Source organism: Ictalurus furcatus, chromosome 3, assembly GCF_023375685.1.
Source record: "Ictalurus furcatus strain D&B chromosome 3, Billie_1.0, whole genome shotgun sequence".
NCBI classification, from domain to species: Eukaryota; Metazoa; Chordata; class Actinopteri; order Siluriformes; family Ictaluridae; genus Ictalurus; species Ictalurus furcatus.
In genome coordinates, this window is record NC_071257.1 from 32132805 (window position 1) to 32150001 (window position 17197).

At 40.1% G+C, this 17197-nt stretch overlaps 1 protein-coding gene across 1 annotated transcript; it reads left to right on the forward strand.

Annotated features, from left to right (window-relative positions):
- The first annotated feature begins 273 nt into the window (after window positions 1-273).
- On the forward strand, window positions 274-16905 carry zgc:152968 (uncharacterized protein LOC564848 homolog). The gene is made up of 17 exons (XM_053621462.1): window positions 274-411; window positions 2030-2186; window positions 4292-6129; window positions 6221-6277; window positions 6560-6761; window positions 6918-7108; window positions 7213-7398; window positions 7487-7601; window positions 7718-7789; window positions 9964-10104; window positions 10626-10739; window positions 11065-11138; window positions 12826-12924; window positions 13050-13165; window positions 13248-13386; window positions 13980-14100; window positions 16010-16905. The coding sequence occupies exons 1-17, from the start codon at window positions 274-276 to the stop codon at window positions 16099-16101; spliced, it is 3852 nt and encodes a 1283-aa protein (XP_053477437.1). The 3' UTR covers window positions 16102-16905.
- Window positions 16906-17197: the final 292 nt, after the last annotated feature.

Below are 17197 nucleotides of genomic sequence, written 5' to 3' on the forward strand. Positions count from 1 at the left end.
GCTGGTTGTGGACTTCAGGAAAAAGCAGCAGCAGAACTATACCCCGCTCAAGATCGGCCGGACCCCCCGTGGAGAGAGTGAGCAGCTTCAGGTATCTTGTAGTATACATCTCTGAGGACCTGACCTGGACTCATAACATTCAAGCTCAGGTGAACAACGCCAGACAACGGTTGTACCATCTGAGACTGCTGAGGAAGTTCAGGGTCTTCCAGCGATCCTGAAAACTTTCTTTACTGGGGCCATAGAAAGATTACTGACTCAGTGCATCTCAGCATGGTACAGAAACTGCTCAAACCAGAACCGCAAAGCCCTGCAGAAAGTGCATCTCCAGCTCTGCACTCCCCTCTCTGCACAACATCTACACCAGCAGTACAAGAGCTGCTAAAATCATCAGAGACTCCACCCACCCCGGTAACAGTCTGTTCAGCCTGCTGCAATCAGGCAAGCGCTTCCGTAGTCTGATGGCTATAACTGAGAGGCTCAGGAGGAGCTTCTTCCCTCAGGCCATCACACTCAACACGGACATGTCCTCCATAAAGATCCTTTAGGACTCCATAAAGACTCTACAGTTCACTCTGCACTACACTGACACTCCGCATACTGCACTTTGCATTGTACATCCACTTTTGCACATTCCTGTACATATTTTTCAGATTTCTTATCTTATTTCTTATTATTTCTATTTTTATTTTAAATTTAGTATTTAATGCACAGTCTAAAGAAGCGTAAGCCAGGTTTTCATTTCACTGCAAGTTTACTGTATATAATTGTGTATGTGACAAATAAAATCTTGAATCTTCAAGAATCAATAGACAGACAGATAGATAGATAGATAGATAGATAGATAGATAGAAAAACAGTCAGACAAGCCGACAGATGGACAGACAGACAGGCTGATAGATAGATAGATAGAGAGATAAACAGTCAGACAAGCCGATAGATAGATAGATAGATAGATAGATAGATAGATAGATCGATAGATAGATAAACAGTCAGACAAGCCGATAGACAGACAGACAGACAGACAGATATAAAAAGTCAGATAGATAGATAGATAGATAGATAGAAAAACAGTCAGACAAGCCGATAGATAGATAGATAGATAGATAAACAGTCAGACAAGCCAACAGATGGACAGACAGACAGTCTGATAGATAGATAGATAGATAGATAGATAAACAGTCAGACAAGCCGATAGATAGATAGATAGATAGATAAACAGTCAGACAAGCCGATAGATAGATAGATAGATAGATAAACAGTCAGACAAGCCGATAGATAGATAGATAGATAAACAGTCAGACAAGCCGATAGATAGATAGATAGATAGATAGATAAACAGTCAGACAAGCCGATAGATAGATAGATAGATAGATAGATAGATAGATAGAAAGAATCAAAGTAATTGTGAACAGGAAGTGATTTATCATAAAACTATTAAAAAGAAACTGAATTAATACAGATATGTAGCTATATATATATATATATATATATATATATATATATATATATATATATATATATATATATATATATATATATATTTTTTAAAGGACCTGCAATGTGCGCGTGCCCGCGGGAAGTGCGTGTAATTGGCTGCAGGTGATTGCGGCCTCATTAAGCGCGCACCGGAAGTGGGGCACTAATCTGGGGGGTGGGGAAAGAGTTCAAGCAGCAGGGTGGAAGGCTGCATAATGCTCAGATGTGCCTTGGCCATGTCTGTGTAATGAGAGCGTTGATTAAAGCGCATCGTATCTGTCTCTGCGATGCTGCGTTATTGGACGTGACTCACGCGCTTTGACTTCTGAGATTACGTGTTTCCTCAAACTGACCAACATTTGCTCGATAACACACCCTTGAATTAGACTTCCACGCATGACACTGATTAACGCTAAATAAACTTCTCAGGACAGCGCATGTTTCTTTCTCTCTCTCTCTCTCTCTCTCTCTCTCTCACACACACACACACACAGTTAGTAGTTTCGGCTCTGACTTTGTCCTTTCGTGCTTATTATTTTCTCTGTGAAAGACCCCGATGTTTCCTTCCGCTGGACTCTTCTCTGAAACCGACTGTCCTTTTCTCACTTGGGGCGGATGTGAGCGACCTTACTGTCCATACAAACACATCAAAGAAGAAGACCGCACAGGTGTTTGTGCCGGAAGTGCGCGCGCGACAGCTGAAAAAGGTAAGTTGTAATTGTGGGCGTGGCCTAAATAAACGGTTCTCGGGCCCGGTCATGGAGAAACCTGCACTGCACAGGGTAACAATATATGAACCTTTTCTTCCAATTCTTTCTTGCATGAGTCAGGTTTAAGAAAGAAAACGTACCAGGACATGTCGTCCAAACCAACCCTAGACCTAAGATTTACTTTTGTGAAGAAATTATTAGCTGTGGGGCTTTGGTCATGTTGGTGCTCAAATTAGACCGCATCCATGTTGCCTATACGTTGAGAACTATTAAATGCTTTGAGAATAATCCAGGTAGAAGCAACAACAGTGGTCATGTCAGTCATTTACTTATATAAATGTATATGTATACACTCGTGTGTATATGTATGTATGTATGTATGTATATGTATAACAGTTCATAATAATATGTAATATGTATTGAGTTCATGAAATTTTTACATATTCGTTCCTAGCCCTATTTAGAAGGATATTACAGAGGAATTTATCAAAAAATTCTTGTGAACCTTGATCTGTAGCTCTTTCCACAAATGTTCAATTGGATGGAAGTCAGGTGATGGACTGGGCCATTCTGTCGCCTTGAATTTTTTTTCTCTGATACCAGTTGAGTTTCCTTTGCTGTACATTTTGGATCGTTGTCCTGCTGGAAGGTCCACCCACGTCTCATCTTCATCATCCTGGTGGATGGCAGCAGATCCTTCTCAAGGATCTCCCGATAAAGGGCTCCATTCATTGTTCCTTCAATTGTATGAAGTCTGCCAGTACCATGTGATGAAAAACAGCCCCACACTATGATGCTTCCACCTCCACACTTCACTGTTGGTATAGTGTTTTTAAGGTGATGTGCAGTGCCATTTGTTCTCCAAACACGGTGTGTAGTATGACAGCTAAAAAGTTACATTTTGCTCTCGTCTGACCAGACTACACTCTCCCAGTATTTCATAGGCTTGGCCAAATGAGTCGTAGCAAACTTTAAACAAGCTTCGACATGCCTTTTCTTTAGTAATGGAGTCTTGCGGGGTGAGCATGAGCAGCGGAGTGCATTGCCTATTATTTCACTGTGACGATGGCACCTGCTGCCTCCAAGTGTTTCTGGAGCTCTTTCCGAGTGGACCTTGGCTCTTGGGCTACTCTTCTGACTTATTCTTCTGTTTCCCTGGTCAGAAATCTTGCGAGGAGCTCCTGTGCATGGCCGGTTGATGATGGAGTGATGTTGCTTCCACTTGCGGATAATGGCCCCAATGGTCCTTCTTATTCCATCAATATGTTTTGCAACAATAAGCTTGCAAAGATCTTGGGAGAGCTCTTTGCTTTTACACATCATGAGATGTTTCTTGTGTGACACCTTGGTAACGAAAAGCCTTTTTATAGACCATTCTATAGACCATACTTTCTAACTACTAACTACTTTTATTTCAGCTGGTTCCTTGCCTTGGAGAACTGCTTTTTCTTAGCGTGTTCAATACTTTTTTCCCGTGTCATTCCACTTTATTACACATGACTCATTTATGGACTTTAATGTGTGGATTTCTTGACTTAATGCCAAAGTCTGGTGAAAATTTCATGTGAATAATGGAAAAAAAATGTTGACTCGTTCAGTACTTTTCCCCCCACAAGTCAAATGTAGAAATTTGGAAATACCATCAAGGGCTCATTCACTACCGGCTGTAATTGAAGTGTATATGTGTTGGGAATTTTAATTGACTGAAGTTTTTTCTCCTAAAATGCAAGTAAAATCCCAAACTCTTAAGGTCAAAGGGAAATGCAAGTAGACAATTTTTAAAACTGTCCAGTATGAGCCAAAAAAAAAGTATGTACTTGGGTTACTTCTGCTTGCCTGGCTGTAACATTTCTTTGCATAATGTTATATCTTATGAAATATGCTTTTAATTTTGTATTGGATTGTCATTTGATCTTAATATCACTTAATTTGTGTAGTATTGTGATCAGAGCAATGATTTTTCATATTAAAGCATTGGCAAATATTGTTTTGAGACACTGATTTAGTTTGGAACATAATGTGGTAAATGTTCTTGGACAGATGTTTTACAAGCTTAACTTATTAAACTGCAACAGTTTTTTTCACTTAAAACTTTGCCCTAGGTCATGGCAATCATACCGCTGCTAGAAGAAACTTCCACAACCAGGAACAGAGCCACACTTGTCTTTCAGAGCTGGAAAGGATCAACAAACAGATTGAAGCAGTTAGAAATGAAGTGGAGAAGGAACAAAAAAGACTGTCCCGCTACCAGTCTGAACAGGCTGAGAGTGCTGGTGCTAGCTCAGAAGAATATCTTGTGACCAGAAAAACTTTGTCTAAAGACCAGAATGGAAACCAGCTGAAATGTAAAAAGGCCACTGGTGGTGCCCGCAAATATGTTGTTGATCGCACCAAACCCAAAACTGATCTGGAATATGACCCTTGTTCAAATTTTTCTGCTGATCTGCGATCTGGCAGTTCAACAGATAAAATGAAGTCAACCAATAAAGCTGATGTGGAACATGATCAGCGGGACAAAGGAAAGGGTAAGAGTGTGTCTGCTGATCCAGTTCCCAGTCCTCCTTGCAATTTTGAGGATTCTGATGAGGAGGGGGAACTAGTCATTGACATTCCAACCTTTGAAATTGATGGGAACAAGGGATCTCCGATACAGAGCTCATCAGCCAGTGAAAATGCACATTTTATGAAGATAACCAGCGAATCTTCAGAAATGGCCCATCTTGACACTGACATAGAAAACAAAGCAGAAAAGATTAAGCCATTGAAGAAGGGTATGACTAGCATCGGTGAACAACAGGAGTCTTTGTACAAGGAGACTGATTTGGTAAAACGAAGACACCCCATGCTGCAAAAGGAAAAAATGCCTTCTGTAAGAGTACTCGCTGTTGGAAGTATACCTATTGAAGATGAACAAAAACCCTCAGTTCATCCCAGGATGGCCAAGGAAGAACCAGAATCATCCAAGAGGATGATGGAGATTGATAACTCACCTGCAGAAAATAATCAAGTGCTTCATAAGAGCTTGAAACAAAACTCTGCTGCATCCAAGAATGACGAATGCGAGGAGAAGATCTTGAACTATGCGACTGTCAATTCTCCAGAATTGCATGAACATGCAAGGTCCTCTTCAGTGGCATGTCTTTCACAGGTTTTCCAATCGGAAAAACCTACTCCTGCAAACAGCGTGAATGCTGGTGTTCATGAAGAGAAAGCACAAAATATTGAAAATGTTCTAGACGATATTTCCATTTGCCTGGACCACCTGAGACGTGAAAGTGAGAACATCACTTGCCTTCAAGATGTGGATGCTCTCCTCCTTGACCCTGTCCATTCTGCTCCCAGTTGCTCAAAGATACATGGAGATTATTCTTTACAGCCTGTCGCACAAAAGCTGCAAAGGCAAACAGAACCCGAGATAAAACCAAATAACTGGCTCTCGGGTCACATTAACAAAATGGACACCATGCCCCTTACACACTCAACAGAGATCCCACAAAAGACATCAGTATTTCAGGATTACCCTTCCACCACTTCCTCTTTACCAGCCATAAATAAGGATCCCGGCTCTTGCAAGAACATTCCAACTTCTGTTGAAACAAACTGGCCATTTGCACATAAAGTCCAAGCTGAACCTGTTCAGAACGTACCTCTGTACAATTCTGGAACTGACACAGCAATGGTTCCTTCTCCACAGATGGAGCTAAACCCAGCTGCTACATCTATGGATTTGACTGGGGGTCAGATCCTGGAGAAACCACCTGCTCTACTGGGTGCAACAGATGATAAGATAACAGTTGACTCTAGTTCTTCAGAAGAGCTCAATTATTCAGACCTAGACCTTTCAGAGAGTGATCCCATGGAAGAGTGCTACAGAATCTTTATGGAAGCCAACCAGGCTGAAGATCCCACAGTTCAAGGTGACATGCCAGTAAGTGGATGGGTGTACAATGGGTTGGACTCAACCAGGAAGGAGGAAACTTATCATTGTCCTTATTTTGTAGGAAGAGGTTTCAAAGATGTCTGAGGCTGAGATGGTCAAGCCAGCTCTTGCTGAGAAAAAGAGAGTAGCCCATGTAGCGAAGTTTGAGGTAAGACTGTGTTTAATTTAGGATCCTTGAATGCTAGTTTGCATATCAGTGTAATTAGTAACATTACTTGGTGAGCTATTATTGATGCAATTTGCACAACACACCTTTATGTTCTAAAACCCAGTTGGTCAACGGTTTTTGTCATATTAAGGCCCACAGTCCACCAAAACCAGATGAGACTGTAGATGTTCAGGTACAGTACCTTGATCGGGTCTGTTGAGAACTACAATTGATCCTATATGAATTATATTTGGTGATTTTTATATCTTGACCACTCAACAGGTCAGTAAGAGCAAAGCACAGGTCATCGTGCCCCTTAGAGATGGCGGTTCCCAGCTGCCCATGCCCAGCCGGAGTCAGCAGTGTCAGAAGAGAGCAACATCTCTTACGGCAGCAGTGAAAGGGTGCCAATCCTTTATTGCAGCCAACGCACCCAAGCGAGTCCTCACATCTACTGTCATTCATCCAACTGCTGTGCCAAACAGTGAGTAATCTCATTAGAGTAGCGATGTCCAAACCTTGTCTTGGAAGGCGATAACTTTGCAAAACGTATTACATTTCTTTATTACCGTAGTAGCTTGTTAAAGTAACAGACTTAAGTGTTTGAAAAACTGTTCTTAAACGATATTTCCATTTCTAGACTATGCAAACATCTTCCCAGTTGGAGCGACCTGGCAAATCGGCCCAAACCTTCACCTGATTGTCCCCGAAGGGAGCTGTGCTGTACCGGTCACACTGATCCCTGCTGTTGCTATGCCTGCAGCACGTCCAGTCCATCCACTAGCCCCAAAACCACAGCCTACTAAACCAGCCAATTACACACCTGCAAAGGTAGGTAAGGCTTGCTAAACAAGGCCGTGATCTTTCTCGGTTTTTGTCTCTTGTAGATATATTTTGTTTTTATATTAATTGACCTGACTGAAGAATAAAACGAGCAAATGAATAATTTAAACCTGTCCCATAAATGTTCAATCATTCAGTCAATTCCCACCAAGCGCAAAGCAAAAGGACGTTCAGAGGTCGGCGTAAAGGTTCCTCATGATGTACGGCAGCGGTACGTAAATCTGTTTGTGGAGGAGTTCCTGAAAACATCCGCCACTGTGCAAGATGCCTTTGAAAAGGTTTGCGAGAAAAAGGAAAACAGATGTGCATCATCTTTGTGGCACACTATGGTTTATAAATACTCCTTTTTCACCTTTTTTATTGCAGGCCCTAGCAGAAGAGAAGACTTTGTTTGATCGCAGCGTCAATAAACTGAAGTATCTAAGCATAGCAGTGAATGCACTCAAGAGGCTTAAAAATCAAAATGCCGCTCCTGCCAAATGTATGCAAATTTGATGGATGGTTCTTAACAGCAATTTGCCTGTAATGTTTTTAGATAACCTTTCATGGAATATGCTAATCTCAAACAGTTTTACTGGCCCTATTTTCACCATATAGTTTCCAGTGAAAGAGATGCACAAGCGTCTAGAGGAAATGTGCCACTCAGTTCTCAAGCACTACTGCAAAATGGTAAGAGTGCCATTAGCTTTTATTTCAGGGTCACATTAAAGTGTCCATCCTCCTGGTATTAATATCAATTTCATCCGATTCATTATGTATAAATGCTTAGTGGACCATCCTTTAGGGAATACACTTAGTGCTCTGTATGTACAGTAGAGTGATCGTGTACTAGATTAGTTTGCTTTTGGACGGCTCAGTACTCAAACTGACAAAACGGTGATGCGACTGATTGATCATAAGTCACCATATTCAATTCACGTGCCAATTATATGGGTATTAAGTGATTCACCTAATCTTGTGTAATAATTCTCTCAGTAAGTGTGCTAATCTTAATATAAGCTTTAGTTTTCCAAGTGAATGGCAGTCATGCTCCTGAAAAGAAATGGCAGTAGAACTTCGTGGTGATGGCTTTACTTTTCAGGTCGTAAACCTCGACTTTTGTGAAGTAGCCATCAAGTCAAATCGGTGGGAAAATACAACCCCGATTCTGAAAAAGTTGGGACAGTATGGAAAATGCTAATGAAAACAAAGAGGAGTGATTTGCAAATGTACTTGGACTTGTATTCAAACAAAACGTGTATAAAGACAAGGTATGTGATGTTTTAGCTAATCAACTGCATAGTTTGTTTTTTTTAAGATAAATGTTTATTTTGAAATTGATGCATGCAACATGTTCCAAAATAGTTGGGACAGGGGCAATTTAGGACTAATGGCGATGTGACAGGTTGAAATAAGGTGATGTGAAACAGGTGAGGCAGTCGTCCAATCATAGAATATAAGGAGCCTCCAAAAAAAAGGTCTAGTTCTTCAAGAGTGAGGATGGGTCCAGGCTCGCCAATCTGTGAACAGATGTGTCCGTGAATAATCCGACACTTTGAGAATAACATTAGCCAAAAGCAAATCGGTAGGATTTTGGGCATTTCACCTTCTACAGTGCACAATATAATCAAAATATTCCAGGAATCCGGTCAAATCTGGGTGCGTAAAGGGCAAGGCTGAAAACCACTTCTGAATGCACATGGTTTCTGATCCCTCAGACGTCACTGTCTTAAAAACTGTCATGAGTCTGTAATGGAGATCCTGACATGGGCTCGGAAATATTTTGGTAAATCTTTGTCAGTCAACACCTTTCGCCGCTGCATCCACAGATACAAGTTAAGGCTTTATTATGCAAAGCAGAAGCCATACATCAACACTGTCCAGAAGCGCCGCCGACTTCTCTGGGCCCGGTCTCATCTGAGATGGACAGTAGCACAGTGGAATCGTGTTTTGTCGTTCGACGAGTCAACTAGTTTTTGCAAATAGTTTTTGGACCAAACAGCCGTCGTGTTCTCCGGGTCAAAGAGGAAAAGGACCATCCAAGCTGTTATCAGCTTCAGGTCCAAAAACCAGCGTCTGTCATAGTATGGGGGTGTGTCAGTGCCCATGGCATGGGTAAAATATCATATGATACTTGGTAGTGTTGCATTGTACATAATGATTTAAAAAAGTTTAACAAAACTTCAATATCTCAAAAATGTTGTCACATAATTTCTAACTATCAATATTGCATCAAATTCATCATATCCAGCCTTAATTTGCATCTGTATTCAGATTTAATCCTGAAGTGGATGTGGCCTAAATTGGACACGTTTTTATTTGTTTATTTATTTATTATTTTTTGAATCCCACTTGTGCAGGGTTTTTTTTTTTTTTTTTTGGGGGGGGGGGGACTCTCAAAATATAGGTCTACATAAGCTAGTAAACTAAATTTAAAGCACCATTACCCTGACCAGGCAGTTACTAAGGATGAATGAAGGCTGTACTGTAAATGCACCATTCGTGTTAATGAAGATGCTCTTTCTTTGTCCCACGAGCTTCATATCTGACTGCTCACTCACATGAAAGTAAAAACTTCCTGCTTGCATGATTGCATCTACAGGTGTGCAAAACAGTGTCTCTCTTTCTGGCAAGTGTTAAAAAAATGAAATAAAATAAGAGTTGTTTAGATCACATGATCTGTTGATTCTGAATAATGTATTCCTATTCGGTGCCATCCCTAGAGCAGTCATGTGGATGAGTTGAGCAGATCACCATCACGAAGATGTAGCTAGATATAGATGTGTGTTTGTTTATGTATGTATGTATATTGTATTATAACTGGTGCTTATGTCTGTATTGTCCACACTTCTTTTCAACACTAGGTGACACCACACTGTACGATCAGCTGAAGGAGCATATTCTAACCGAGGCCATGTTGAGGGAGAATAACTATCCTCACAAACACCCTGATAAACCTGGATTCGCCATTCAGTATGGTGACACCAAAAAGGGCAGCGCTGACGGTGAGTCCTCTGAAAGAATATTTTAGAAAATTCCAAACAAAATTTCAAGATGTAGTTGAACAGTTTCTAATATTTCTCATGGAGATGAACCTAGCAAGGTGTTCCTCAAGGATTCTTTGGATAATCGAAGGTTCTGTGCTTCCTAAGTGGGTTTTAAGAGATGGAAATCCTTTTGTTGTATGGTTCTCCGTTAAACCTTTAAGCGTTTCCCAAAATGGAAACTCCGAAGAATGTATTCGGATTTGAGATTTAAAGTGTTTGCGAGGTGACTTCTGATCACATCTGGATTTAATGTTCACACGCTGCTGAAAATTTGGATCGGACCGATTAGATTCGCATAAGCTCTACATTACTGTGTCTCTCCAGGGTCTGAAATCTGCCTCGTTGAGCAATTTAATCTTTTTTATTTTTTTATTTTTATTTTTATAAATGTAGAATGCAGTTGGAAAACATTTGGCGCGAATGCACAACAATCACTTTCAGTGTGAATGTTGGATAACCAATGTGGTCAATTGCTGCAGTTTCCAGGAGAATCTGCTGTCGCTGTGGAACTTCTTTCTGCATTAGCCAGACAGGAAAACACACTCGCACAGAAGAGTGCAACTATCATTATGGGAAAGTCATGGAAAACAGAGGTGAGAAGGGGATTAAGTGAAGAACTGTCTTTACCAGACATATTTTATATATCAACACTGCCAGGCAAATATCTGGGGACACAAACACACCTCAATGTTAAAGACTTTTTGGCCTGCCCACTCCAATACTGACTACACCATCATCTGAACTTAAACCACTCAAGTTGCTCTGGAAAGAACTGAATAGAAACATTTGAGAGATTTTTTTATTTTTTTTTCTCCAAACAGCTCTCCAACCCTCTGGATATTGTGAAATATTTAGAAAACTGAGGTGCCCACAACCTTTCGAGTGTACATAAATATTTCCTTTTGTTGTTTCTCACAGTACCAGGAGGTGTGGAGACGCGCTATAGCTGCTGCGAGAACGCAGTCGGGTCGCCTGGGTGCCAAGTGTTCAAGGTACACTACTCTTGGTCTCAAACGCTCCATCTACAGTCGATTTGAAATGCATTATACACTTAGCAGGACAAAATCTTCAGAATCGGACTGCAGTCTCATTGACCATGTGCACCAGTTGCTAGCGAGAAAACAACCCTTTTACTCAAGATTTTCAGAGCAAAAAATTAACATGGTTAATTTTGTCAGTTTGAATTAGTTAGTGGTGAGTAAATTGGATACCCTCATCCAGTAAGTCAAATGAGCTCTTTGCCACAATTGTTGACAAAAGTACTCTCTAGTAATAATTAGCGGTCTGGCTTGTGGAATTAAAGCTATTTAAACTGTGAAGCATGATATTAGAGCTGAGCTTGGATGCCGTGCCTTTAAATAAATAAATAAATAAATGGAAATCCCGCACCCCAGTGTAATTCTGACCAGTGCTATCCGCAAACCACGGAGACCCACGCATGCCATGCGGGTAAAAAAAACAACAATAATGTATTGTGGTCGCAAATTAAGAATTCGTTCCCCCGTTTCAGGTAAAAGTGGCCAAAATTCATGCCTACATCACATATCGAGAGCCAGGCGGCTTTACTGGCGACGATATGGTGACTTTAGGGCTGGTATTGACGTCATTGTTGATCAGCTGCAAGGCCCTGAAAGAGATCATGGATATTGGTAGATGTATGCAAAGTGTTTGCAACAAGGTATTCCTATCAGAAAAAAGAAGTAAGGATCATTCTCTCTGCTGGACACCGTTAACTCCTACGCTTGCCAGAGCCGAAGCTTGAGCCCCCAAGTCTCCACTATATCGTTGCCGGTAAAGCCCCCCCACCCCCCCGGCTCTCAATATGCGATGTAGGTGCTTCTCACTTAAAGATTCCATACAATGCAAGGCTTTTGAGAATGTTTGTATAACTCATTCCCAACTCAAAATAAAACTCAAATTATCTCTGTCCATAACAGCAGCTATAGACGTCCCTTAATCACAACACAGGAAAAGGACAATGGATTTGTGAAATTCCAGGCACGAATTGGTCAAACGTGGCGATTTGCCTAAATTGAGGGGAATTATTAATGAAACAGGCTTCCGAATTAAGTTGTGGGAATGAATTATTAATTCGTGGCCACAGTGTAGACGGATGTATTTTATTTTTTTACCCACATGTGCAGGGCTCCATAGCAAACATTCTTGATGAATTCCGCTTGCTCCTGCAAAAAGTCCTGCCCCTGATTACTGCCCCAGTTATTATTTTAGTTTGAACTTGCTTGTGATGTTTTCTGATGAACTTACTTGGTTGTGTTTCCCCATCATGTAAACAAATTAGTAGCTAACCAGGATAAAGCAATTACTAAATTACAATTAGTAATGATTGAGTGCTTGAATGTTTTGTGTACAAGGACCCAGTACACTCCCATGTTAATCAACGTGCCTTTTATTTGTTCTGCGAGCTTCCTATCTAACCGCCCTCATGAACGTAATCTGAACGCCCACTCCTCGCAGCAGCCCTGTCCCAAAGCACCTATATTATACCCCCAAAATAACTGTTCTGTTACTGCAAGCTGGTTATTATAACCCTGTCTTGAAATCTTTGGTTTAAAATGACATGCTGTGAGTTGTGTTTTATTTTTTGTACTTCACTATTTGTCACTTCAAGCAACAGCAAGAAAGTATAGTGTGAATTAAACTATACTGTGTCCTCTGTAGCTCCATGTCCATGATGCAGTGAGTCTCCAAGGCTTTGTAAGCAGCCTCCCTCAGACTCATGTGGGCTGCCCAGGGATTTATGCTATTGATACTGAAATGGTAACAATATGAATCTAACCATTATTTAATAGATAACAGCTGTTACTTATGTACCAGAATAAGTACATCAATAAAACGTGAGTTTCCCTAAGCATGACGCCTGTTCTGTCTCGTTCCTTCTTCAGTGCTATACCACGCAGGGTCTGGAACTGGTGAGGGTCACGGTGGTGAACAGCAGTCTGCAGGTCATCTATGACACCTTTGTTAATCCTACTAATGAGGTCATCGACTACAACACCAGGTATACTTGAGATAATAATCACTGAAATGACTGCAAGTACCATAATGAGCAAGAGGGATGAAGTGGTATTCTTCTTGCCCAGGTTCTCAGGAGTCAGTGAGGAGGATGTGAAGAACAGCAGTTCATCTTTGCAAGATGTGCAAGCTGTGCTTTTGAGCTTCATCAGCGAGGGAACCATTCTCGTTGGACATGGTTTGGAAAATGATCTCTCTGCTCTGAAAGTGAGGGTTTTAAAAAAATAATAATTTTTATTTTATTTATCATGCTGTTGTGGTTTCTTTCATCAATTTGAGCAGACCAGAAAAGAACTGGCTTCCAAAACACCTCCTTTTTTATATATATATATATATATATATAAAGGAACATAAGCACCTTGGAGCTTGGGCTAAATATCTGGACACAGTGCATCTGATGATGGTGAAATCAAACCCATTACTGTGTTTACAGTGCCTTGAATAAGTATTCACACCCCATGAACTTGCTACCCTGACTTTTTAATATCTTGACCTTTGGTGGATTTAATGATGTTCTCCGAGATGTTTTTTTGTTTCGGGATGTTTTTATAACCAAACCTCGATTGATACGTTTCCAAAACTTTGTCCATGGTTTGTTTTGATAGCTCCTTGGTGTTCTTTATTCTGTTTGTTTAGACATCGTCTCTAGCAAGACCAAGACTTTCAGTTCCATGTTCTAACACCATCACGTGTTAACTTATCTCAGCTACTGCCCTCTAGGGTACAAAAGTAAGAGAAGGGAGAAAATACCCAATTGCAAGAACTGTGTAACTCCTTATTTTGTTTGTTTGTTTGTTTAGATTATCCACAGCACGGTGGTCGACACGTCTGTGGTGTTCCCCCATCGCCTGGGTCCGCCGCACAAGAGACAGCTCAGAAGCTTGACAGCCGAGTATCTGAGGAAGATAATCCAAGAGAGCGGTAGGTTTAGCTGATTGAATCATTTGCCCCGTTAAACCCATCTTCAATCAACCGTGTGACTGAGGCTGCCTCACACCGGGAGCTGCTGAGTAATCTCCTCATTACTGTGCATTTATCTGCACCTAGTTACTCCTCCTTTTCCTTTCGGTTCCTTTAACGAGCGATGGAAAAGGTAGTGCAGTCGCTTACCTGATGACCTAAGCTAATCATAGTTTATAGACGGAGGGCGAATGGGTTTCATTGAAGAGGGTGTTCCATGGAGATGCCATCTCTCCTGTTTTCCAAAAAATTAGACATGATCCCACTTGTAAAACAGGCATCCCCTTTTCCATCCCCATTGGAGCAAGGTTGCTGTGTATGACGTCACATAAAATGTCAATTATCAACATTTTAATTCGATTCATGGGATTTGCACATTAATCAACGCTGTCCAACCAGTTCAGCTTTCAGAAGAAGCATCCCACCGGCTATTCAAAACCAGCTCAGGGGTCAGTCATTCAAAATATCCCCTGTTCAACATTGACTAGCACCTCAAACTGTACAGTAATGTTTTAAAAATATTCGATCAATACATATTTTAAACCGAATTCTTTTTCTTGAGTAATTTTCCACTACGGTCCTAAAATGGTCTTGTATTCCTACTCTTTATTTATGACAATAAAGAGAACTACGAGAATGAGTAGCTTTCACTTACATGCAGCATAATTCATATATACAGCAACATGTAGAGCACCAGAGTCGGGTATATATTGAAGACTTTTTTTCTTTAGCCCAGAATAATTCTCCACTTGGAGCGGTTTGTTACTACATGTTACTACATAGCGGTCAGTAAAAGAAGACTGCCTGTAATTTTATATCTTCAGTGAACGGAGGCGAGACCAATCAGACCGGATTTACAGGAAAATACATGGAAATACTCATGTCTTAGTGGCTGACTGCTTTCAGTTCTGCCAAACGCTAGCTCACAGTCATTGTGAGTGGATATATGCTGTTATGTTTTTTAACCAGTAAAGGAGTTGAAACTGAAACAGTAACATCCTCTCATTCTGAGCAGGAAAACAAGGTGTGTAAATGTCTATATGAGTTCCAGTTTACGTGAACATGATCTAAGCAGAGCAGAAGGAAATATAATGTTTTTTGCATGGCACTGTAGCAGTTAAACCCATACAATGATAGCTTAGCTGTGTCTCCCCTTTGCTAGCGACACCAAACTAGAGTAGTTCGAAAATTTTATCGGTCTGGTAATCCTACAAACAGTGACAACACCCGAGGCAAGTTTTATGATAAATCCAACTTTTTCTGGTCATGCCATACATTATACGTTGACGTGTATAACAACGTCATTTTGTTATGGCTCTATAATGAGGCTATTGCATTTATAGGCTAGCGGGCTAGCTAAAATTTTGATTCAGCTTGTTTTGTTTCATCCCACCATCATCCTTCTAATTTTTTTTTTTTTTTGTAATAAATTAAATTTGTTTGCTTTTTGGGAGGTGAAATGGACAGTGGCTGAATATCACTTTTACAGTGGTATATAATATTTGTCCATCTGGTATATGATACACAATGCATAATTAACCTAAATGTGTGTTACAAATTTCCAAAGAGTGCTTTCTTTATTGTGAATTGGATGCGTGTCTTCACTTCCTTTGGAAATCTGCTGTAGAAATTTTTTCTGTTTAAATTTTGGACTAAGCTTCTAAACCAAAATTACACTCTAACAATACGCTCCACAGTTATTGTGTAGTCTGTACAACAATCTGGTGTGTAATGGTGTATAGTCTGCCGAATGAGCCAAAATTACAGTCTGTACATGATGTGTAATCTTGGTAAGTAGGGACTAAACAAAAGGATTATTTCTCCATTTTCGGTGCATGTTATTTCAGTGTTTGTCCTTCATGTCTCGCAGTGGAGGGACATGACACCAAAGAGGACGCGACAGCGTGCATGGAGCTCATGCTCTGGAAGGTGAAAGAGGATGGTAAAGGGAAGAGATGGTGACCTCGTGCAGAAGAAATCTCATCATTGCCCCAATGTGCACTTCTGTATAATTGTAAAATTAGACTCAAAACCTTTGCTTTATTATAACAATCTTCACCTGCTGTCTGTATTATAGCTACTGGGATTTTATGCATAGACATGATGAATTGTTTCCTCATGTAGCTAATACTTTAGTCACTTTCCGAAAACAGGTTACCTTTCTGTGTTGCTGCGGTGGTAGTCTTGATCATTTGTACAGTTTTAATACATACAATTCAGCTGGAAATGTGGAAATAGTGTACTTTTTGAAGTGATATAAAATGACTTAAGGTATATAATTTGACTGTAATTAAACTTTAGAGTAAATCTTTCTAAGTAAACGATAAATACTAAAGATACCAACGGTGTAGGCTTAAGGCTGCCACTTCCGCGATAAGGAAAGGTACAATTTCATGATGTTTTTTTTTTTTCTTTCTTTCTTTCTTTTTCTGAGAGTTTTGAATTTTGTTTTGTGAAATGTTTATGAAATAAACAGTCACATTTGCACTATGGGAGAAAAAGTATACTTGTGCACTCTGGGATGTTGGAAAAGAAAGTAAAAGCACTGCAATTATCTAGTGTTGTCAATTTTCTCCCCCTCCCCCCCAAAAAAAATCTATATATATGCTAAAATGGCAGTACTGATTGATTTTATATATGGATAGGTAGATATATACACATAGATAGATAGATAGATAGATAGATAGATAGATAGATAGATAGAGAGATAGGTGTATATATCTACCTGTCTATATATAAAATCAATCAGTACCGCCATTTTAGCAGAGAGAGAGAGAGAGAGAGAGGTGTATATATCTACCTATCTATATATAAAAACAATCAGTACTGCCATTTTAGCAGAGAGAGAGATATCTATCTATATATATAGAGAGAGAGAGAGAGAGAGATAGGTGTATATATCTACCTATCTATATATAAAATCAATCAGTACTGCCATTTTAGCATATATATATAGAGAGAGATAGAGATATAGATATATATATAGAGAGAGAGAGATAGATAGGTGTATATATCTACCTATCTATATATAAAATCAATCAGTACTGCCATTTTAGCA

Bases quoted from the DNA above. Each gene is read 5' to 3' on its own strand.
- zgc:152968 (XM_053621462.1), top strand. From the start codon at position 274: ATGGTACAGAAACTGCTCAAACCAGAACCGCAAAGCCCTGCAGAAAGT. The intron at 6,130-6,220 runs GTGTACAATGGG...TCTGAGGCTGAG, and splicing joins ACATGCCAGTAAGTGGATGG to ATGGTCAAGCCAGCTCTTGC. The intron at 13,387-13,979 runs GTGAGGGTTTTA...TTGTTTGTTTAG, and splicing joins ATGATCTCTCTGCTCTGAAA to ATTATCCACAGCACGGTGGT.